The following is a 26,936-nucleotide window of genomic DNA, read 5'->3' on the forward strand; positions in this document are numbered from 1 at the left end:
TTTTCTTTGGCGATTTTTTTTCATATTATTTACTTTATTTCTCTGTTTTTTGTACTTCATAATATTATTTTCACAATTAGATTTAATCGCTTTTTTTCTTAATCTGTCTCGAATTCGAATTTCACAGTGGAATACCACTTACTTAATCAAAGAAACAGAAAGACACATCTAGATAAAATTGTATTACTGTCGCGTAAGCCCGGTTTTCAAGAAACGCGAGAGATACAAGGCAGGCAATAAGCGACCAATATCTTTGACATGCATCTTCTGTAGACTCATGGAACACATAATAAATATAGATTATAACATGGCATTGTGCATATCAGACCCCTTATTAGTCCTAGGTCATGATATCAGCTCGAGAGCCGACAGGCTCAAGGGATGATTTTGACCATGGGCTGATAAAGGGTCTGATATGAAAAATGGCAAGTTATGTTCTTATTATCATATACTTCAACAGAAGACATACAGACAAATACAGACTTTATTTGTAAAACTTTGAAATGCTTTTGTAGTAATATTTGTTTTTAATTTTTTAATTACATATTTTCCTGATTCCTAATATTTTATTTTTATCCAACATTGTTGTGTATTACACACACAACAAAAACATACCATTATTATGTTGTATTTTACGGGATTTGCCGAAAAATGACGTCGAAATGTCATGCAATAACGTTACAGCATGCGATAATAACCGGAAGCAGTTAATATGAAACGGAAGCAGTTGATAACAAAACAAAAGTCATATCACACGGCTACGGCAATTCATCAAATTTAATGAATAATTTTATGTACAAATAAGTTTTATCATGGGGTACAATTATACCATTATTTTCTATAAGTTATATGATAACAAGCCATATACATTGTATTACTGTCTGGAACATACATTCTATATCCATTACAACACGGATTTCGTTTCAAAAGATCATGCGAAACCCAGTTGATTGAGTTTGTGGATGACATCACCAACAACATGAGCGCAGGGAGGCTAACATATGTACTAATTTTGGGCTTTTCAAAAGTCTTTGATAAGGTCAGCCACAGTCTACTGATGCATAAACTGGAACACTGATATCTAAGGAAAGGTCAATAAATGGTTCGTTAGCTTTATGTCTAATTGAACCCAAGCAGTCGTGGATGGAGAAAGTTAATCTCATATTGATGTAGTCAGGAGTACCCCAAAGCTCAGTACTTGGGCCCTTACTATTCCTGTTCTACATAAACGACATGTGAGATGGAATTAAATCTATAGTCCGACTATTTACATTCTCCGACTATTTTAGAAGATACAATAGCTTACCTTACGATATCATCAGACAAAGATTTACATGATAAACAAATCTGGACAAACTTGGTATTTGGGAAATGTAAAATGTCCCTGACATGTGCAATTTACTCACCATCAGCAGGAAAATTAACACAACTGCAACTTCATATAGCCTAATTGACCAATGGGTTTCATAAAAAGAAATTTAAATATATAGGATCAACTACAGTGAAGGAGAATGCCTACAAAACACTGGTGCGACCAACTGCAGAGTATGCCAGTCCAGTATGGGATCCATATCTTAAAACACTAGACTGACAGACTTGAGATGGTCAAAAGAAGAGGAGCTAGCTACGTATCTAACAAACATCACAACCACTCCAGCGTTAACATGATGCTATAACATCTGAAATGAACATCCCTAGAACAAAGAAGAAAAGAAGCGAGACTCACAATGCTATACAAAATTGAAAACAACAAAGTGGCCATGTCAAAGGAAGGTCGTATGATACCACCGAAAAGACTGACAAGAAACATGCACACGTACGACAAATCCTTACAAGTATACTATCATCATACAGTGATTGTCACAAATACTCAGTCTTCCCAAGATCCATTCGGGATTGGAACGCTCTTCCTTCTGGGGACGTATCAGCACCATCAGTCGAGACCTTTAAAGCCTCGATGACAAAACTAAATTCAAAATTGGTGAAGGGTGTGGTCTAGTAGCGCACCAAATCCATGGCAGTATAATCAGTTCGTTGATTGTGGCTATTATCTGGTAGAACCAGAAGCACTAGTAAGTTGTTAAACCATCCGAATTTCTAACTGTATTAGTATATATGTGATGCTTTAAGGCAATGCTGTTGAAAGAAGTAAAATTTCCCCGTGATTAAAACAATGACTCTTTTGTTAAATATATTGTCTTCAAAATAAGACACTTGTGAATGAACCAGGTGTAAAGGTTTAAATCACCGCCTTTGAAACTATCTTCAATCAACACTAAATAACAGCCCAGTTATGGCCTCATTGTTCCCTTTCCCCCATTTGCCAGACCAGAATAAAACGCCTCCGGGTGCGGGAATTTCTCGCTACATTGAAGACCTGTTGGTGACCCTCTGCTGTTGTTTTTTTTATTTGGTCGGGTTGTTGTCTCTTTGACACATTCCCCATTTCCATTCTCAATTTTATAATTTCTTTCCGTTTAAAAAAAACTTTTAAAAAAAATACGTATTGTGATTGAAAACTAAAGTGAAGTTAATGCAAATTTAGAAACATTAATTTTACTTTTTTCTTGATTTTCTGTGGTGAAACGTATGTATAGTGAATACAAAATACGCTCTCATTTCGCCAAAACTAGCACGAGTTCAAAATTTAATTCAATATTGTTTTTGACAAAAGTCACATTTGTTCAAATATAGAAATAAGGCGATTATTCTTGAAAATAAAGATTTAGGACTAGAAAATTATTAAATTTATATATGAAATAAGGCGGTGTAGTATGATTTCCTATCTAAAGGAGTCAATTATACAAGGAACATAAGTACACCTCCATCAAATAATTCAAAGTCGTGACGTAGTATACACAGATTGGTTACTTACTAAGGTCATAAAAAAGAACACGGAAAATTTAAAAGACAAATTATCCATTGATCCTGAAAGATAATTCTGAATTACTCCTTAGTCATACCGGATATAATTTTAACATTAACTATATGCATGACATATTGGTGTAGACTATGTAGAAAATTATCAAGGATGTTCGAATTCCATTTCAAATGATTATAGGACTATCTAACATATTATTACAGACTGTAGGGATATAATTATATGGCAAAACTTAAAAATAACTGTAACAAAGAATGGAATTAAGCTTGAAATCTCATTCCTTCTGCAATCGTTCTATACAGATCTCAGTTAATCTGTTTGACAAATAAGTGAGTCGTGATTTACAACTCCCTAATTTCCTTCAATGAGAGTTATTTCCCCTGCAATAGGGTTAAATTCGAGCCGCAAAAAGTTGGATGAGCCTGTAAACATTTTAGTACATACATCTGAACTTTGATATTTGATTTGATAAGTTTAAAGAGGGGGGCAAGGGGGGTCCCAATAACAGCAAAACAGCAAATTGATTTGGCTCATAACAGATAACAAGGAATTAAAATGGACAAAAACAGATAACAGTAAATGAAATATTAAAATAATTCGGTCTTTGACAAATCAGTATTTCTTATTACGGATATAATCCTTTGTAATGCATTCCATTTTTTATGACTATGTTTTTAGTATTAATTTATGTGTCTAGAATGTGTTTAAATTACTACTCAATATATTATAATATTTTTTATACGCTCGTTTACGGAACGTATTATGGTATACTGTTGTCCGTCTGTTGTCAACATGTCGGACATTAACTCAAAAACACTTTAACCATTTGCATTAAACTTTGGGAAATTGTTTATATCTATTGACGTGAGCTCCCTTTTTGGTTTTGGTTTTTTTTTTTTTATAAATTTTAGATTTTAAGTTTCTGGGTAATGGGTTTTTATTCAATAAAATTGGTGTTTTTTTTTCAGTTTTCTGATAATATCTCAAAAATGCTTTCACACAGCAAGGAATTTTGGTGAATTGTTTATATCTATTAACATGAGGTAACTTTCAATTTTTATAAATTTTAGATTTTACGTTTCCGAGTTAACGGGTTTTATTAATTAAAAAGGGGTGATTTTCCAGTTTTCAGACATTAACACAAAAATGTTTTCAGCAGTTCTCATGAAACGTTGGTGTATTGTTTATATATATTGACTGAAGCTCCCTTTGTTGCTAATCAAAAAAGTGACCTAAAAGAGTTTGAATATTCTGACTTTTTCTAAATGACCATTTAATGAGGTGTGTGAATTTTTCTTAATAAAACTATGAGGCAAAGTGGTATATAGGGTAAAAAAATCAAAAGCACCAATTATAAGCATGCAATTTATCAAGTACTTCGAACGAATTTTGACACTCTAAAAGCAATTTATTCCACTATTTTCAAAGGCCTTATTTGAACAATTTTTTATCAGCTGAGGTTTTTGATTGTACCAAGTGTACTAGTAAGTAGAATACATAGTTTAGTAGGGAAACAATGGCTTGAAACGAAATAAATCTTTGTTTGTAATGAGTTATGTGCAGCGTCGGACCCAAGTACATGGTTGGAACTTTCATTGTACAATGCATTTGGTTCTGCTTTGAAAAGAATCACAGAGCTGAGTCTATGTACCATATAATATAAAAGGTTAAGTGGTTGTTAGGACCTTAAGATATTCCTGGCCATATGTTTTCCTTTTTGTCATATTAAGAATTGTTTTAATTTAATATGTTCGTACGGAAAACAAGGAACATTATTCTCATACAAAAAATTAAGATAATTCTAAATACACATTCATAAAAAAAAATGGAATTTATTACAAAGGATAATCATAAGATATACTTGAATTATCCTGGACCTCACTTCTGTGATGGGTATATGTTAATGAAATCCTTCTCTGAATACGGGACAAACATATTAGTAGTGGTAGACCCCAATGGCCAATGATCTTCAATTTATACCGAATATTGACTGTCAAAAAAAATGCTAACATTCCAATTTTCAATAACAGTTAACAGCAAATACATTATCACAATAACAGATAACAAAAAAACTGAAAGCCCAATAACAGCTAACAAAGAATAAGACAATAACAGCTAACAGCAAATATATTTTCAAAATAACAGATAACAAAGAATTAAATTGCCCCATAACAGCATAACAGTTAAACCCCTTGACCCCCCCCCCTTTAAACATATTTATTTATAGTGGATTGGGAAACAAGTTTTGAAACTTATATTAATCCCTTTCCACTTTGCGGGTGTGAGTGCTGCCTTGCAGCGGCATTAGCATGCTCTTTTTCGAAATCTACAAGGGTGTCTTTTACGTGCAAGAGATCTTGCTCTCTCTTAACACGGGTCAACCATTTATCGTCCCCTTCCGACGGACTATCATCGTTTCCTCCAAACTTTTGATTCATTCTGGGTTTATATGTGTTGCATTTGAGTATTATATATCTTATATGTAACATGTATTTAATTTGTTTATATAACAATAGAAAAATTTGAATTATGCTATTTTTTAATACACTTTGATGGCATTTGGTTGTTTGTTGCCCTTTGTTCGGGTTGTTGTTTCTTTTGCAATTTCGCCATTTCTATTCCCAGATTTATTACATATAAGGTTCAATTTTACTCTCTTCAAACCAAGGTGTGAATAAATGGACCGTGAATTCTAAAGTTATGTCATATTACAGATATCCAGATATGACAAAAAAAAAAACATTAAGATATGACTAAAGATAATCACTTAGTAATACCAGTTAAGCAACCAACAATCAATCAATTTTAGTAATACAAAATTACGCAACATGATCCTGATTAACATCGCGTGATACAGAAAGGTCTACAGTTCCTGGTCTACCACAAGTCTAATTATTTTGGTTTATTTAGCGCCTGCGAGATACGTGTCATTTAAAGAATATCTCACGTGTTCACTGCGGTGTTTTGTAAGTATATAAAATCGTTTATAACTAGCCTAGTATACTACGTGACCAGTTTTACATACAAATGAGTAATGTAAATGCCTTATCCATTCCGTTCAAATCGGCAGCAAAAATCAATTGGATTTTTATATAAAGTGAGGTCAGAATATAAAGATTAATGGATATCGTCACACTACATGTACATCTGTTAAAATTGTTTAAATGTGTCAACCTACAGTCCAACTTTTGTTTTTAAACCTCATAAATGGTTTGCCTTTGATGCATATACGTTATGTTCCATTTCTGTTTTCAATATAATGTTACTAACCAGTATAACAAGTCAATAAAAGCCAATTGATGAAGCCCTCTTTTTAACAACAAAAAATCAATTTATTCGTTTTAAAATATACAATGTCCAGCGCCCTAGACCATTTGACTTGTGCTTGACATGCATGGTGCAAAATAAAAAATAAAATCTGACATTATTGGGCTAAATTTGAAGCGACTCATATATACATGTATATATATAGTTGTACACTTCTTCTTTAGGTCTCTGCTGGAAAGTTGTCTCATTCGCAAGCAAACCACATCTTCTTATTTTTATATTTATAAATGTCCACAATGGGAAACTGTGATTTGGCTCTAATTCTCCTTGTTCTTTCATTTACATAATGTCCAGTAATAATAAATGCCTTTTATCTCTTTATCTTCTGAATCGATTTAAATTAAATTAAATCTCTGCGAAGAGCAAAATGACACGAAGAATATGGAAGCCAATGAAAATATGTTATGAAGCACAGAAGAAAAAGAGGGGCGAAAGATACCAGAGGGACAGTCAAACTCATAGATCGAAAATAAACTGACAACGCCATGGCTAAAAAAAAAAAAAAGAATGACAGACAAATAATAGTACACAAGACACAACATAGAACACTAGTAGGTAGGAAGGGTCCTGATTCAGAAATCCCGGGCTTAAAAACACGAAATCCCGCGGAAGTAAATTTAAATCCTGACACCCCGAAATTCGAAAAAAAAAATTCCCGGATCCCGAAAGGGTAAATCCGGAAATCCCGAGCTTAAAAACACCCGAAATATATATCAAATGAATATTGATACGATGAAGGTTTGGTAAACTAATAAAAAAAAGTTACTTTTCTTTTTTTTTTTGATAAATATTTATAAAATAACATTATATTTCAAGGGGGAAAATTTAGCTTCTCGTCCTATAAGGGGGGAAAATTGGCCTGATCCTGGTTTTCCTCAATCTCACTAAGGGGGAAAAGTTGGATCATGCCAATTTTTCCGGGGGGAAAAATTGGATCGATCCAGTTTTCTCCCCCGGAAAAAATGGCATGGGGGAAGAATGGCTATAGGACACCGGTCGTATCTTAGACGTTCTATTATGGGGTGTTTGTTACAACCGCATACGTTTTAGTTAAAGTCGAACGATCTCGAAGCGTATACAACGTGCCCTAAACGTGTCTTAAACTGATCTGTAGCGCATTAAATACGCTTGTAGCGTTTGTATAACGTGCGTGTAGCGTACAGGTATACGCTAGACACACGCTTGAGCAGGATGAAAATTTTTAAGCTGCATAAAAAATTCTCGAATTGTAGCGTTTATCAAGCGTATACCTTTGCTTTTCGACGTACTTCAAACTTATGCAACGCGCGTTTAACGATTGCTTAGCGTTCCTCAGGTGTGCAACTAACGTATACCGACTTTGTCAATTTTCCCTGTACGTTTGGTGCACGCCTGTCTATACGCCGATATGAGGTTGACTGTAATATGACCGCAGGTATTGATTTACCCTTTTTTGTTTTTATGGTTCTACATTGAGCATCGTTTATGTATTCGGTCGACTACTGAAAACTACTATCTATTTTTTTTTATGAAAATTACCCGAATCTCTTATATCAACATAGCAAAATATTGCTTGCCAACATTGCATACTAAATACTGAGCTGTAATATAATGTAATTATTACATAATATGCCTAACCCTTCATCGATGATTTATCTGTAATCAAGTACACTAAGTTGATCGATCATCGTAATGCAAAGAATTCAAATCGAACGTACTATAAAGACTAAGCAACACAAACCCAACCAAAAATTGGGGGTGATCTCAGGGGTTCAGGAAGGGTAAGCAGATCCTGCTCCACATGTTGCACCCGTCGTGTTACTCATGTTATTATTAACCCGGAAAATAATCTAATTCGGTCGGTCACATTCGTGAAAAGATGTTAGATACATGTACCCTTTTATAAGTACACCAACATGCATTCGTTAACCGAACCATAAATTATAATTTTAAGTATCATAATAGGAAAAATATATATTTATAATTATAAACAATTTAATAAATAACAATTAAATCTATAAAACAAATTCAATTATAAATGGATCCTCTCACACATATAATGTTCAAAAGAACACTATCTCTCTAAATATTTGACAACGTTGCTCATATTATGCTAGAATACTCTTTGATCTACCTCTAAATAAAAGAGGCTGTCTTCAAAGATAATAAGTATTGGATTTCTTTAGTTTTGGTAGTTTGGCACATAACGCTGACACATTTATATAATGGCACTCATGAATAACAAATTAAAACATTTGTTGAATCAAGACTCGGCTTGTTTATCCGGCAGAGTAGAAAGTATTACCAGAGCCTCGTTATAAGATTCGATGAATCAAGACTCGTCTTGTTTTTCCGGAAGTGTAGAAAGTATTACCAGAGCCTCGTTATAAGATGGCGGAGGTGTTGTGCTACTTCCGTCTCGGTACTGATTATACATGTCCATAACTGATAAATGCATTCCTGGAAGTTTCTTGATTCTGTCCCGGAACTGTCTGTAACAACTATCGGCTTCAGATACCGATTCGGAATCCATCGATAAATTGTTCGAAGAAGGTAGTGTGTGAATACAGATCTGATTTGGTCGATGTTCATTCGATAAAGGTTCTTCATGTGATGTTCGAGCCTCACTTTGAATTAAGTGTTCTGTACTAACAACGGTCGAATCATGACCGAAGAGTAAATTGTAACTAGGTGGTGCATCAAATAAAGCCTGGTTGACGATGCTATCTCTCGAACGACTTCTCGCTACAATCGGAAGTCGATTGGCGGGCTTTTTACGACAGTGTCTATGACAAACGTTTATGATAAGTGCGACAACAATCGGAAATAGAAATGTTAGACCCGCAGCTAATGCTATCATCGAACTGTTATCTTCTTTTATGATGTCTTTACCTGGAAACAAAGATGAATATGAATTGGTGTGTTTAAATATATCTGAGACAATATCTGAAAAAGTCTAATTTCCATGTCCCGCACTTCACCAGCAATTATTTTTGTATTCAACCACTTTTTTTGAAAATTTTAAGTTTCAGTATAAACTAAATTATATAATGCACCATGTCCTGCCAATTAAACACTCATTCTTATATTTTTTCCAATAAAATATTGTAATTTAAATGTTCAACCCCCCCTAAAATCATGTTGTCCCCTGTGTTTTTTTGAAAACTAAATCATTCAAATAATATCCAAATTAATTAAACAGGCGTCCGATTCTCACATATATGATATATTATATAATAAACTTGCCCCTAATTTGTCTTTTTATATTATAACTATAGCATGTAATAAAATTTTGCAAATTTTAAGAGAAAAAAAATTTGTCCCCAGGGGTGATTTCCCTCCTGTTACCACTGGTTTTTTTTTTACCTGTGGAAACGTTTACAAGACCAAGAGTTATTTTCCCATTATGTATTGTGAAGAGCATCATTTCCTGAATGCATTAGTACAAAGAAATAGTTGGAAAGGCGGCCAGGTTTGAAAATTCAAGCTCATCCAAGGTAAGAATTTATAGAAAAATACTTATTGGTGTTCTATCCTGTTACAGCCTTTTCTTACACTTTCTGGGAATATTTTTAAGTGTGCACCACAGCATTAAGTGTGTTTTTATATCATCTTTTTAAAAGTTATATGTCACAGGAAATCGAAAAGTTAATCTACTATATGCCAACCATTTCATTTAATATAAGTTATCACCACCATATTAAATAAATTTTAAAATAATATATAGTATATTGAATAAAAAAATAGGTTTTTTGCTTTTGATAACAGCAGAGAACATTGTGCAATTCTAGTTTAGTAGATAGTAACAGAAAGGAATTTATTTTAGAATTTTTCATTCCCTAGGCAGATTTTTCATCTTGCAAATACAGTTTCAAAGGATAAATGACATTGTTTGCTGTTATCTTCCAATTGTGACCAATTTAAAATGATGTATTTTTCTTAAACTTTAAAATAAAGCAGAAAAATCCTTTCTGTTACCAACTCTGTCCTGTTACCGTTGTGCTGTTACTCAAGATTCTTTCATGTTACCCACATATCTGACTATATTTAAGTATATTTCTAAACCTTTTGTATCGCAGATGCTAAAATCAATAATTGGCATTTGGTAAACTATTGCAGGATATACTAGTAAACCACAAATATTGTCTAAAACTTATTCCTTATTCCCATTAGAAACTTTTTAAAATTGATTCACTTTGGTAACAGGAAAGAACTGGATTTTTTGTACCATTTTTTAAAATAGCCATTGTTTCCTTATTAAACAATTGTTTGAATTACAGCTATTACAGATACATAATCACTTGACTATACATGTATTATTTATAATAAACAAATCTTTTAAAAATTGTATGATTTTGCATATCATAAATATAGTGAAAATGAATAATCAGTCCCTTGCTTAAATGAAAATGAAAAATCTTGCTTCAATAGTGCAGAAAATGAATAATCTGTCCTCTTAGTTTACAAAAATAAATAACCGATCAAAAACAAATCCTCCTGCCCCCCCCCCCCCCCCTCAAGAATATCAAATGGTCGTCCCCTAAGGAGATGTGTATAGCCTGTGAGACAACTCATAATGATAATAATAATCCACCAGAGTCCAACTGACTTGGGTTAAAACAACTATACGCCACATTATGACCTCCAACAATAAGAAAACCTTTACCGTATGATATGCTAGTTTTACATTAATAGTGTCACGACACATTTTTGTAGCAGTTTTTGAAACATGTTTACAGCTGTGATATTTGCCTAGGATCAACAATACATACAAACAAAATAAGATGTTTATATAGATGTTTATATATGCAACTGTATCATGTTTTGTTAAATATGTATAATAGAAAATGTCGGTAACTCATTTTTTAAGAATGCACTGTGAACTTAATAATGTTTCTTCCACAAAACTTGTCATGTATGTTACAAGTACCATTAATGTACATGCACGTTTATGTTGTGAATCCGGTGTTTACATTCACTATGTTGGACAAGCAAGACCTTTTCGACGGGAGACCATTCATCACTCGCCTCAAGACATTGTAACGATTAACTAAATTAATGTTTACATTATATCAATTATAGTTTATAGTTCGATAAACAACCGAATTGATAGTCTCCTGACTTAAAATAGGCACCTTAAAGATATCGGACAGCGACCGACTTAATGAGATAGACACACCCAGAATCTGGGGTGCTAAGCATATTTGCATACACATTTTTCATTCCGCCTTATATTTAGTGTGACTTTTATTCAGTGGTCATCGTAAATTGCAGTCTGCCATTGTTCGTGTTTGTTTATAGTGCAAAAACAAACATGTGTTCTAGCTTAATTTTGGTCGTTGTTTTTTTTTCTTCTTATAATTCTGTAATGCAAGGATTATTTATATCTTACTATGTTGAAGACCGTATAGTGCGCTGTGGTTGCTAATATCCTGGTCTTTTGGTTTCTGATGGATGGTTATCTCATTAGCAATATCATACCACATTTCCTAGTTTATATGAATTACTCAAAATTAACGGTATCACATCCAGAAAATGTGCGTAGAACGTTATTACTCCATATGCTTCATGTGCCATATATTTAACGTACTGGACAGAGCCTTAATCTCATCAATAATGAAATGGTTAATATACCTATTGGTAATGCACAGTAGAACCGGATCTGGTAATCCCTACACGTAGCTTCCATTGGTTGATTTTCGTTCCTGCATTCTAATCCTGTTTTTGTACAGGCGTTAAACAGTGTGTCAGGTGCTAGATGTGCATCACGTTCTGTAAATTCCAACCAGTTATCAAAGATATGTGTCCTGCATTCACTTTGATATATGAAATATTGTTCATCACAAATTGATGGTCCTTCCTGTAAACAGAAATACTTGATTATATAAAAGACGTTAAACTTTAAAGTTTGGCGGCCTTTATAATATATTGCAACTGGGCATATTGAAATGAAATATAAAAAAAAGTGATACATAGATATAAGAAGATGTGGCATGAGTGCCAAAAAATAACTCTCCATCCAAGTCGCAATTTGTAAAAGTAAACCATTATAGGTCAAAGTATGGTCTTCAACACGGAGTATTGGCTCATAATGAACAGCAATTATACAGGGCCCGCAAAATAACTATGGTAAAACCATTCAAACGGGGAAACCAACGGTCTAATCTACATAAAAAAGAGAAACGCGAATTATTTATGAACCACATCAACAAAAGACAACCACTTAATATCAGGTTCCTGACTTAGGACAGGTACAAACAAATGCAGTGGATGTAAACATTTTAATATGTACCAACCTTCAACCTTACCTGAAACAATAGTATAACATCACAACATAAAAAGACACACATACTTGCTTTGTCGAACGTTTTTTTAAGCAAAAAAGCAAAAAACACATTAAAGATACATATGTAATAAGCCTGGTAAGGAAAACACGTACCGACTCAACATTTCACATTCAAAGTCTGAGTGGTACATTTTACCAGTTTAATATAAGTAACTTACATTTTCTATAGCGGATACTGTCTCTACGTCACCGACACCAACTCTGGGTGTGTCTACGTCATACCACTGGGTCCAATACCCTACAGTTAAAGAAATGATAAGGATTAGAATTTTCATTCAAGTGTTAAATGAGGTCTGCATTAGTGTGTTATGGCATCTGTTCTATCTAACTAACTTTCATTCTGTGACCTTGAGATGAAGAACAGCAATAAAAGCGCTGTCCCTTTTGCTTAAGGGCATACGATATAGTTTTGAACCTGTATTTACAAGTTGATGAAAATTTGCATATAGGCTATTTTTTACCTGATCAAATCAAATATGTCATAAAAAATATACCTTCATGTGCTACTTTTTGAGTAAAATGAGGTCGAAATTTTGTATATTTGCTCAAAATTCAGATTTGTGTCCGTATTTTCTTTTTCGAAAGAATGACGTAACTTTTTTGCTTTAAAAGATAAACACAAATTGTTTTTTGTTAAATAATCGGTAATTTCTGTACTTTATAAGTATCATTAAAAATTATGTAATTTTTATTCCGAAATAACTCTATATTTATCAAATGTTCATGAATAGAGGAAAAAACGTCATTTTTTGCTGCATGTTTATCAAAATTAAAAAAATTGCGCTATTTACAGTTTTATAAAATTTGGGTCACATAATCTCCTTGCAAAATGAAACAAATTGCTGTTTTAAAAAATAGGGGTCCATGCACTCGTTTTCAAATTAAATCAGTTTGAATGATAAAAATCAGTCGAAAAATGCATCTTTTCCCGATATGTCATAGTTTGACGTCGCGAAAATAACATTTTACGTTAGCAACGTCATTACCTTCCCTGTAACTGTATCGTATGCCCTTAAGTGTGTTGGGGTGTGTTTTGGCTGCGCATGTACTGATTTTGTGTCATGGATATCCGATATCCTTTGTTTTTCTATCAAGATAGTTTTTTTAAGTACCTATATATATAGCTACCACACACATGTACCCTGCAATGGCAAAATGGCATTATATTTCATGTTCTCTTCGTAAAAATACAGTAATGTTAATACCGGTAGGTGTATGCACAATTCTTATTAGTGTTAACAAATTTTACAAAGCAGAAGGTGCAATTTTTTCAAACGAACTTTAGAAAATGTATGTCAGTATATAAGACAACGAAACAAAGGTTCAAACAACTGACGACTGAACTCTCGACTAGATTTCATAGAAGTGTCATCTACAATCAGGAAGAGATTGCATTGCTTTATAAACAATATCTCATTTTTTAAACCTGCTATGCCACTTTTATTATATTTGTAAGTACAAGTAAACACGTTTGATCTTTAAATAATATATATGTCCTTGTTATAAAATGTTTAGCGCTAAACATATATATTGTTGAAATCACTACAAACATAGTTTTACTGAACAAACCATCAAATGGAATCACTGGGAAAAGATCCTAAGTAAAACAAAGGTTTATCCTATATTCTGATTAGAAGCTTGTCATGAGAAATATCGCTTTGAACCTTGTATTAAGTAAGTGTAACCAGGTGCTCCGCAGGGCGCAGCTTTATACGACCGCAGAGGTCGAACCCTGAACAGTTGGGGCAAGTATGGACAAAACATTCAAGCGTGATACAGCTCTGAATTTGGATTGTGATCAAATTTTTGACATTATATGGGTTTTTTTACACAAAACAAATGTCAAGATTTTACAAATCAATTAATGATTTCTTCTTCAAACTTATTTAAATCTAAAATTAAATAGTTGACACAGCATAGGTTTCTGACACAGAATGAATGTGGTCTAATGAACTTAAACATTTTTTTTTGCCTCTGAGCAATTCACTATGCTGTTGAATATTAATCCTCTCAAAAAAATGTTTGAAGAAATTTTCTTTTTATTTGTGAAATCTGAAATGAGAAAAATTTAACCCCCCCCTTTTTTTCACATCCCCGTTTCCCTTTTTCCAAAACTGATATCAATTCAAATTTCTAATTGAGTTTGCAACAATAACTACTCTTTTAAATACATCATAAAATATTAAAATGTAAAATAAAGTGCTTGTTATTACTGAATGGTAAAGATTGGTTGGTAGTAAAAGTGAATATACATTGTTTATTGTATAAAACAATAAAAAAAAACTTCATCAGCAACATTTTATATTGGCAAATTTCCAATGAAGTTATTTACATAAAGTTATTGGCAAATAAAAATAGAAAATGACATCATAGTCATGTCTGGCAAATGTCCAACATACATTATCTAAAAACATTTTAGATAAGATAAGTAAAAAAAACGCTTCATCAGCAACTTTTTATATTGGCAAATTTGCAATGAAGTTATTTACATAAAGTTATTTGCAAATAAAAATAGAAAATGACATCATAGTCATGTCTGGCAAATTTCCAACATATATTATCAACTACTATTCTATACAAAGAAAGATAACTCCAATTGAAAATTAATTGCTATTGCACAATATTGTGCAATTAGATATTTCTTGCTATTGTGCAATACTGTGCAATTGAAAATTTCTTGCTATTGCACAATACTTGATATGGAATCCTGATTTGGACCAACTTGAAAACTGGGCCCATAATCAAAAATCAAAGTACATGTTTAGATAAAGCATATCAAATAAGCCCAAGAATTTAATTTTTGTTAAAATCAAACTTAGTTTAATTTTGGACCCTTTGGACCTTAATGTAGACCAATTTGAAAACTGGACCAAAAATTAAGAATCTACATACACAGTTAGATTTGGCATATCAAAGAACCCATTTATTCAATTTTTGATGAAATCAAACAAAGTTTAATTTTGGACCCCCATTTGGACCAACTTGAAAACTAGGCCAATAATTAAAAATCTAAGTACATTTTTAAATTCAGCATATCAAAGAACCCCAAGGATTCAATTTTTGTTAAAATCAAACTAAGTTTAATTTTGGACCCTTTGGACCTTAATGTAGACCAATTTGAAAACGGGACCAAAAATTAAGAATCTACATACATAGTTAGATTCGGCATATCAAAGAACCCCAATTATTCAATTTTTGATGAAATCACACAAAGTTCAATTTTGGACCCTTTGGGCCCCTTATTCCTAAACGGTTGGGACCAAAACTCCCAAAATCAAACCCAACCTTCCTTTTATGGTCATAAACCTTGTGTTTAAATTTCATAGATTTCTATTTACTTATACTAAAGTTATGGTGCAAAAACCAAAAATAATGCTTATTTGGGCTCCTTTTTGGCCCCTAATTCAAAAACTGTTGTGACCTCAACTCCAAAAATCAATCCCAACCTTCCTTTTGTGGTCATAAACCTTGTGTTTAAATTTCATTGATTTCTATTTACTTATACTAAAGTTATTGTGCGAAAACCAAGAATAATGCTTATTTGGGCCCTTTTTTGGCCCTTAATTCCTAAACTGTTGGAACCAAAACTCCCAAAATCAATCCCAACCGTCCTTTTGTGGTCATAAACATTGTGTCAAAATTTCATAGATTTCTATTCACTTAAACTAAAGTTATAGTGCGAAAACCAAGAAAATGCTTATTTGGGCCCTCTTTGGCCCCTAATTCCTAAAATGTTGGGACCAAAACTCCCAAAATCAATCCCAACCTTCCTTTTGTAGTCATAAACATTGTGTTAAAATTTCATTGATTTCTATTCACTTTTACTAAAGTTAGAGTGCGAAAACTAAAAGTATTCGGACGACGACGACGACGACGACGACGCAGGACGACGACGCCAACGTGATAGCAATATACGACCAAAAAATTAAAATTTTTGCGGTCGTATAAAAACCTACGAATTAAGTAAAAGTAAATATTTTATCCCTTTTAATCTTGAATTAAGTAGGTCTTAGAGTCCATTGAGATTGATATTTCATTTTAACGATGTAATTCGAGCTCGTTATCGTTCGGTATTAAAAGATTCACTCTTATAAAGAACACTAGACTTGCTACATGTCCCTTTCTAATTATGTTTTTTTTTTTTCAATTTTGCCCCTTTAATAATTTTACTGCTATAACTAGGAGATTACAATTATACTGACATCTTCAGGAGAAAGGCTTTCTCCAAGGGCAATCAGTAGACTGGCACTTATCAATAAACTGTTACATATAAATTAGTAAGAAAGAAATAAAAGAAAGGGAATTCTAGCAAGTCTAAAAGAACACCTGACTTTGTGCAGCCACAAAATTCAATATCATGGTTAAACAAGTTTATTTTTTTTGGCACCTGATTCGTTTTGCCTTTTCAGACAAAATTTTCAACAGGATCAAACTATGATCGCTTCTACTGGAGCCGCAGGTTGGATACTGCTGCTCAATGTTGTAAGAACGACTGTTCGTTACAAGGGTCTATTTATTTTTATGAAAGAAAGTTTCTGGGTCGCAACAACCTTTAAACTAGGTTTTGCCATTGTTTATACTATATCTTGATAGCATGTTTTTTTTCCCTTATTGACCTTTGACAATTTTGCCGTATTGGTTAATTTGGTTTGATAAGTTTATATATTATAATATGTGCTTTCCAAGCTTTATCGACAGCACCCGATGAAGACTTAATCAGAAATAAATGTAATGAGCCGCTTGTTACAACCACAAAGTACTGCTGCATGGAATTAGTACATTTTTTGTACGATCTGGATTTTTCATGATGGTCTCGATTTGTCTTAAATTACAACGTGCATTTTGCCAAGTTTTCCTCTGTTCCCCTGGTGTTTTTTTAGGATCTAAGATCTTAATCGGTAGAAATAAAATGTATGGCAGATAATTATTGAAATACAAGTATATTTACAGGAATCAATCAAAGAATATCTTATGTGAATTCAGCAAAGAATATTTTATAGGAATTAAAGCAGCCTATATTTAGAAGTGTTTAATTCCTATAAAATATCATATCATTCTATAATTTACCTCGGCCAAGGTCACAACTAGGTCTTTCAGTACGCACCCGGTAATAAGGAAGCTTTCAAGGACATAATTATACTTGAAATATGTTAACGTGACGTTTTACTGTTCAAACATTTTATGTATTGTACAGTTAGATCTAAACATCTTAAAAATGTTATAATGTTTAACTTTTAACATAGCTTCTTCGATGAATTATATGAATGAAGCACGAAGAACATGTAAAATATCACGTTCTTGTCTCAGACATTAAGATAAAACAGACTTTCAATCACTTAAAACAAAAAACAAACAACTAATAGATCATGTATTATTTCTAACCTAATAGATCATGTATTATTTCTAACCTAGTAGATCATGTATTATTTCTAACCTATTTATTTGAATAATGACATACATGCAATATGTGATATTACAAACCATTAAAATGATTTAAAATTACCTTTTGCTTTATTTGAAAAAACAATGTTTTAAAGGGATAATTCGCGATTTTTCACTTTTCATCTTATTATGTTCATAATACCATAAAAAACATATTCACCAAGTTTTATTTTGAAATGAAATCTTATAAAGAAGAAAATTGGAAATTATTAATTTTATTTTTTGAAACTTCCTGACTTATGTGACGTAGTTTAAGTCTTTGATGCATGCCGGGAGTGAAAATATCTCATTTAAGTCTTGTTCGTTAACCATCTAATAACGCGATTTAAAGCGCATCGACGACTTTTGGTGTACCTATTAACCAACGAAAAATAAGTGATAGCCATGCAACTTTTAAAATTAGATCGTGTGGATTTTTTAAAACGAATTTTAATAATAAAAGTAAATCATACAATAGAACATTTTTATGATTTTTTTTCTAAAAATACTTTAAACAAACATATGAAACTGACATGATCGATAGTGTATTAAAAATACATGTTTGTATTCTGCCCTTTTTGCTTCATTCCAGCAATCATTTTCACTTGCTTGTACGGTGGAAACAATAAAATGTGTATTGTTTTGTGACACCTAAAGAATGTGGAATGCGTAGTTTAACTCAAGGTAATTAAAAGATTAGCATTATGTAATTCTAATCTTTTGATCCTCATTCAGTGAAATATAGGCGTCACGGTTCACTGGCATTTCAAGTGTGAAGAACATTTCGTATCAATTGTAAACGGGAGTCAGACAAAGTTTCAGACACATGAATGTAAAAAAAAATAATTAAAATTAATTAACGGGAATAATAAGATCGCACAATAACTGGATAGCTGTTGTATATTTTTATATTTTGCATAAGATCACTTTTAATGAATTATGACTTTTGAATACTTTAGTAACGATAAAATACTGAATTATTTTAATTGAAGTATTTATAAATAAAAATAGCCTTCTAAACACGAGTTTATGAACTAAAAATTGTACTATTTCAAATTAGGATCGGCAGCCTTAAATATTTCAAACAGATCATTAACAATTGCAATTATATATTTTAGTCAATCCAAAGTGATCTTTAATTACCTTATTAGGAATTAATGTGCTCATCAAAATATTTCAAATCTCACAACACATGAATACTTCAGATATTTGAAAAAAGATGTTTTAAAAAATTGACAGGAAATTAAAGGATCTAATTGGAATGGAATCAACAAATTACGAACAGATATGCTTTTCAAGTGTGAAAAACATCAACAAAATTTATACATAATCGGGAATGTCCTTCTTAAAATACTCTTCGTCTCACACCGTAACTATATATAATACTTTAGCTATTTGACCAACGATGTATAAAAAAAAAATGAACGAATTAAATGTCATCTTTCCCTATTTTTTAATGTAATTATAAGTCTGTTTCAACTGGCAAGAATACAAGTAAAGCGGACAAGCAGTTTATTCTGCAAATTGCTGTCATTGAATATCAAGAGAGAAAATAAATCCCGAAATTGATTTGAAACTTTGATACTCTATAGTTTTCCTGGAAAATATTCACATCCCTCGGTATTAGTGTACTTCCAGTTGCGTATATATATTACATGCATGTCGGAACAATTGTGATGATGGCGAATTTCTTCCTTTTTTCGAGAACAATCTAATTGATATATAAATGTCCATAACTTCGATGAGCCAAATAAAGTTATATATCGACCAGTATTTAAATCTCTTCTTCTTCTTTTGGTATACAATAGTCTATCGACATTTGATGATTACATACTGTTGGCATACGTGAACTTGTCATTTTACAAAACTTTTACCCCAATTTACGCAAAATGTATGTTTCTTTCTTATGTTCTATGTATACATGTATATATTTTAATTTGCGCTATAGTTCCGTAACTTATAATCCAGGCGTATATACGAATGGTCGACAAGTCCGTACATTTTTTTAAATCAATATTTCTGGCCTTCACCATTGACAACGAGTATATATTACATTTTACCAAATTTACACTTGAAAAAATACGTATATAGATTTTTATTTCATCAAATCTGTTGTTTTTTTTTTTTTGGTATTATTTATATTTTATAAATAAATTTCTTTTCACCAGAAATGTTATTCATAAACAAGCGTATGAGTTTAGTAATATCACTTTCGGACACGCAAGATAGAGATGTATATTATACACCTAATAGTTCAAAATGGAAAGTTATAAGTTATCGGCCGTGTACACTTATCAATACACTAAGAAGTGAAACGATGCATGAATTTGCAAACTCGACAGGAAATCGCTTGAATACCTGGACGTGTCACCTCACACCCCCTCCAATACCTTTGGAAGTAATACCTTTAGCCATGCGGGTGATCAGTGGAGCGAAGATCCTTATTTATTTGAATAAAGTTTATTACATAAAAGAATTATGAACTAATTAGATTTCCGAAAACAATTCAAGTTTCACGGAAGACTTATTTATGATTTGAAATTTTGACTTTTTCACTAATTCCTATATTATCAGTCTAAAAATAACAGATTCTGGTTATTTAAAAAAAAGAATAAAATTTTCCGTATCAAGTTAGTTAACAAGTCGGATAAAACAACCGTACGATTGACGAGATATCGACACGCAATTACGACTACATCGGGTTACTGTAGTTTTGGTCCTTAGACATATCTTGACTGCAAATCGGAGAAGGTGACAAAATGGCCGACCGCAGAGAATTGATACTCTAAATTTAAAATCGATGGTGATCTCTTATCTAGCAGAATAAAACTTTAATATCTATGAATTTGAGCATTTTTATACAGAATAAACATAATATCAATTTTTGATTTTTTTGCGAAGTTTCCCTTTAAGAAGAAAATGGGATTTTTTTTACGCACGTACTCGTATATCATAGACATGATCGCTGAGTGGTCTAACATAATGGACATTACACACGATTTGTTCCCTTTCACGTTTCTACAGCTTCAACACGAATTCCGTTTAGGGAAAGTTATACCATTTGCAGTTTACCAAATGGTTTGAGGCGTCGTTTACATTATAAAGAAGAAACAGCGTGCAGTACAATGTCACCAAAGCTTTCAAATATTGGTTCAATTATAGCTGACTCTTCAGATCTTTTATTGTTGTTTTAAAGGAGTAGGTCCGGTAAGGACCGATTTTGGCCTCAAATTTCAGGTTCATCTGACGAAAGATTTTGACCACTTTTTAAACACTTAAGTGTCTATTTCATTTGAATCAATTAGTTTATGTGAAAGATTTTAACTGATTTAGTCATTAAAAATGATCCGATTCAAGCTCAAATATGAAAAATCTACCAAATATGCCGAAAAATGTCACTTTTTAGATAGTTTTTGTCAAAAATGAAAGTGGCCGCATCCGTGTTCATCCCCAACCTTTATATAGATAGATAATTTTATTAACCAATCATGGTGCCCAAAATTTGAGCTATACAATCAAATGAATTACAAAATAAAGCACAGAAAATGATTATTTATATATAGTATGTATCATCATAAAATACAACTTACATTTCAATATTAAGGATGAACACGAATGCGGCCACTTTCGTTTTACACGAAAACCGTCTAAAATTTAACTAAAATGCTAGAATTGTGAAGATTTCAGTAATTTAGCATGACTTTATAATGCTAGTACCCGATATATGTGCATTGTATTATCAAAAACAGCCCATATTTATAGAGCAGAAGCATTCTACTGTGCAATAAATAACTAAAAGTTTACATTTAACAACTTTGTAAAACTGCTATATTTTGGGGCCAAAAAGGGGTCTTACTGGACCTACTCCTTTCATACGAACTATATGTATGCAAGAATCTTTTTTTTTTCTGTCACAATCATTGAAGCTTTAAAGAACATGTGATAAAATAATGCCAACCCATCAGGTGTAGGACATTATAAGGGCTCAGGCTTTTAATTGTAACAAAAATCATATTCTTGAATTCAACATTTATCTGTTATCAATTTTAGCTAGTATTAAAAATAATGCCTAGTATATGTATGTCCATAAGAGTTCCTCCATACTTTGTGGTCAAAATCTAATCAAAGAAAATAGGAATTCCTATTGCGAAATTTGCCACCTTTTTATACAAGTAACTGGAAAAACGAAACACGAAAAGTACAGGTGCTTGACGTCACATTTAAAGTGTCAAATGATAAAAGTGCAGGTGCTTGACGTCACATTTAAAGTGTCAAATGATAAAGTATTGACTAACCATATAAATACACCTTACCAATCATACACAATTTAAACAGGCTATTTTTAGTACCCAAAAGTTATAATTAATAAAAAAAATTATATTTATATTCTCTCAAAACTAATTTCCTAAAGTTGAAAAAAGGATGTTGTTGTTGTTGATAGCTAAACGTCCAGTTGCAATTATTTCATATATGTTCAGGATAATAAAAAAATTGAGTTGAAAAAAATGGTACTGGAAAAGCACTATGACGTGATGAAATGATAAGACCTAGAAAGTAACCAACAAGACACGGATAATTCTGTGTCCTTATCTACTTTCAATAAGTCAGATTTAATGTAAAAAAAATCTCAATATCAGTATATTAAGGTCGTAGCTATACTGACATACCTTAAAAACGCAGCACTGCTACTAGATTAATTTTCTATTTCAAGTTTACAGTACTTGTAAAGTACATATATAATTAAATCAATGTGAATCGCACATGCAATTAATCTCACCTCAAATGAGTTTATACGTGAAAATCAGTTGAAATCAGTGCATGCGTGTTTCAAGTAAATCTCATGTGAAACTAACGTGAATTTCACGTGAAAATCACATAATTTTTATATCACGTGAAACTCACGTGAATTTAAAATAAAGTTATTCAAATAACATCTAAATTTTCAAATTTGATTAAAATCATAAAAAATACAAATTTGTATTTTGCAAAATTACATGAAATTCTTGAGAATCGTGTGAATCCCAAATCACGTGAAATTCACATGAAAATTTACAAGTGAGTTTCATGTATATGCTCGTTTGAGATGAATCTCACGTGTAAACGACACGAATTTGCCTCCCATGACACCTTGCGACCTAGAGGTTGACGTTGCAGTCATAAACCTTTCTCGTTGTAGCTACAAGTCGTAGTGACCTGGTCATTGGCAGTCATTTACGAATACTGTCTGCCTGTACAGGTGTTGTAAGTACTAAAATGGGAATTTTTACATGAAATTGTCGAGCGACAGCATGTTGACTTATTCATGCCTGCAGCATTCTTATAGCCTGCTTCTGATATTCAGTCACTGTAGTGTGGCAACAAAACAAGGTTTGACTAATTTTAGTTTGGGCATTCAAAGATCTGTTTCAGGGAGAAGAAAAAAAAACATGTATGGTTTTCAAATCTAGCGTTAGAAAATGTGGATCATCAATAATCCGGTGTCCAATCATTTGAGTTAAGTGAAGTATAGACGTCAATATTCCAATGTCTTGGTAAGTCGGGTATACAATTTTCTAATCAGAAAGACATATTGCAAGTATGACTAGTAACACCATGGATTTATCATGACATAGACAAATCGACAAGATTTTTGTTGCGTTTTTAAAGGCCGTCAGTATTATTAGAACAGCAGCTGATCATTCCCGTTAATACCGGACTACTCTAGATATTATGTAAGAAAATTGTCTTTTCAAGGATGATTTGAGAAACATCGCTTAATGCATTGTGGGTAGAAGTGTTACATACAATATATCTATACCTTATATAGTAATATACTCAGAATTGGGTCAATATAAATGCTTACAAATTAATGAAAAATATTTTCAACATGTTCGTTGTGTAAACAATAAAGATAAATATAAAAAAACATTTTTCAAATTATGCATTACGATGTGAATTTTTACATCATAGACTTTATTTGGGGAATATTTCCCCCTTTTTCAATGATCCCCGAGAACAGCACGTAGACCATATAATTAGATGTTATATCTAATAACATGGGTTTTAGGGGGTAGTACATGCTGTGGGGGATTTTTTTCAACAGAGAGCATACAGAAATTTACAAATTTGTCCCTCAAGACAGAATACAGACTTTTATTAACCAACTAAGTACATTATTGTCCCTCAAGACAGAATACAGACTTTTATTAACCAACTAAGTACATTATTGTCCCTCAAGACAGAATACAGACTTTTATTAACCAACTAAGTACATTATTGCCCCTCAAGACAGAATACAGACTTTTATTAACCAACTAAGTACATTATTGTCCCTCAAGACAGAATACAGACTTCTATTAACCAACTAAGTACATTATTGTCCCTCAAGACAGAATACAGACTTTTATTAACCAACTAAGTACATTATTGTCCCTCAAGACAGAATACAGACTTTTATTAACCAACTAAGTACATTATTGTCCTTCAAGACAGAATACAGACTTTTATTAACCAACTAAGTACATTATTGTCCTTCAAGACAGAATACAGACTTTTATTAACCAACTAAGTACATTATTGTCCCTCAAGACAGAATACAGACTTTTATTAACCAACTAAGTACATTATTGTCCCTCAAGACAGAATACAGACTTTTATTAACCAACTAAGTACATTATTGCCCCTCAAGACAGAATACAGACTTCTATTAACCAACTAAGTACATTATTGTCCCTCAAGACAGAATACAGACTTTTATTAACCAACTAAGTACATTATTGTCCCTCAAGACAGAATACAGACTTTTATTAACCAACTAAGTACATTATTGCCCCTCAAGACATAATACAGACTTCTATTAACCAACTAAGTACATTATTGCCCCTCAAGACAGAATACAGACTTTTATTAACCAACTAAGTACATTATTGTCCCTCAAGACAGAATACAGACTTTTATTAACCAACTAAGTACATTATTGCCCCTCAAGACAGAATACAGACTTTTATTAACCAACTAAGTACATTATTGCCAAAAATGACTGTTTATTAAAAATTACATATTTTCTGTAATGGCCCTGTTTTTCTGTAATGGCCCTATTTTTTTCTGTAATGGCCCTGTTTTTCTGTAATGGACCTGTATTAATGCCCAGTTTGTCTGTATTAAGCCCAGTTAGGGTTTTTAATAAAGTTAATAAAATTAAGTTGTAAAGAGTATAATACCTTTTTGTATTTTATTTAATTTAGTAACCAACATTAAAAAAACATATAAATGGATCACTGTTCATCCTGTTTTTCAACACAACTTCTTTCATCTTAATATCTCGGATATTTGGTATATTTAAAGCTTTATCATGAGTGTGAAGTACAAATTATTTTTTCAAACTAAACTGTCATTAAAAGAGAGTACATCAAGTTGGCAGCAACACATACACTTTTGTTCAGTTGGTTAATAAATGTATTAAGAAATGGGTGTTTTTATAATGGCCCTGTTATATGTCCTCGGTCAGTAATTAAGGCCTCGGATGTCTGTAATGGCCCGGGCCATTACAGACTTCCTCGACCACTATTACAGGCCTTGGACATATAACAGGGCCATTATAAAAACACCCATTCATTAATACTATAGTAATCTATGATTATTTATTGTAATGAAGCCAAATAGATTATTGATAATTCTTAGTCTTATTTGACCGCAAGTCTTCATAATTCAGTGTGCTAGTCATTTGAGGTGGTACTATATTGATATACATGTACTCCTTTAAAAGTGCAAGTCAACACGTCAATTTTAGTAATGAGTGATAAATTCCCCTATCGGTCATAACTTGTGATTGACAAGTAACAATTGTCGTCACCACTGATATGATGTTTTGTTGTGATCATTCTTGTCTTTCTATCTAATCTAAACATATGAAATGTTATTGTTAGAAAAACGTTTGTTTAACCACAAAAACAAAACAGATTTCAAGTTTTTCTGTGTACCATGTTCTGGTGGTGTTTGTTTTTTTAGGTGATTTTTTTTTCTGATATTTTTTTCATGTTTCTCTATTTATCTTATTTTATTTTATTTATTTATTTATCATATTTTTTTTTTGGGGAGGGAGGTGTATGGCTTGAAATTTTGTCCTTTGATTACTTTAAATTTCCGTACATCTTTAGTATTGTCTCAGTTTGTAGTACATTTATAATGTTACATTTAATTACTATATTTCATTTATATCCTATAAATCTTAAAATCGAGAGATATTTATTTTATTTTTCAAACGGACAATTCGAATGTATGTTTAATATGTAGTTTTGTTGATATATATTTGAATAAATGTATAATGAATTAAATAATCTGTCCTATGATATATATGATGAATAAGAACATCTTTTCTTTACATTTTCAAAATACTTGTAAAGCTGATCATTCCCCCTTTTTGGTATTACACTTGAACGAACAAGCTGTTTAAAATGGTAATTAATAATAGTGTTACATGAATGGGTCCTTACTTTGTTTACTATCGACCTGAACATCATCAATATTAACGGTTATCTCATTTATATAAATACCGGTTGTATAATCAATTCTGTCATTGTCCTCAATTTATTTAGTCTATCACTATGATAAGTCGTCAAATAACTAATGTTATGAATATTTATTCAAAGATAATTTAATAATGTGTATGGCCATGGGTTACAGATTTTAATTAAATCTTCCAAAAGGTACCTATATGGTTTTGGTTAAAATATTTAAAGCTTTGTTTAATGAACAAAGAAATGACAAAGCATAGAAAAATACTAATACCAGTAATTGTAGAAAAAGATACAAAATAATAAATCTTACCAGTTACGGTTGTATTTCCTTGTACTAGAATGGAACATAAACTAATTGATACCACCAAATTATAGACAATATATTTCTTTCCCTCCATGCTCTTTTTTTTATTGAATATGAAATCTCTTTTTGTCTTTTTCAGATATCAGGTATTTCCCTTTTGACCACGTGGTTTGGATATTACGT

The 26,936-nt window shown here is 32.0% G+C and overlaps 1 protein-coding gene across 1 annotated transcript; it reads right to left on the minus strand.

Annotated features, from left to right (window-relative positions):
* Window positions 1–8,148: 8,148 nt before the first annotated feature.
* On the minus strand, window positions 8,149–26,925 carry LOC143066924 (uncharacterized). The gene is made up of 4 exons (XM_076239782.1): window positions 26,760–26,925; window positions 12,692–12,771; window positions 11,822–12,047; window positions 8,149–9,079 (listed from the first exon to the last, which is right to left on the minus strand). The coding sequence occupies exons 1-4, from the start codon at window positions 26,845–26,847 to the stop codon at window positions 8,520–8,522; spliced, it is 954 nt and encodes a 317-aa protein (XP_076095897.1). The 5' UTR covers window positions 26,848–26,925; the 3' UTR covers window positions 8,149–8,519.
* Between the last annotated feature and the right edge of the window lie 11 nt (window positions 26,926–26,936).

This window comes from Mytilus galloprovincialis, chromosome 3 (genome assembly GCF_965363235.1).
Source record: "Mytilus galloprovincialis chromosome 3, xbMytGall1.hap1.1, whole genome shotgun sequence".
NCBI classification, from domain to species: domain Eukaryota; kingdom Metazoa; phylum Mollusca; class Bivalvia; order Mytilida; family Mytilidae; genus Mytilus; species Mytilus galloprovincialis.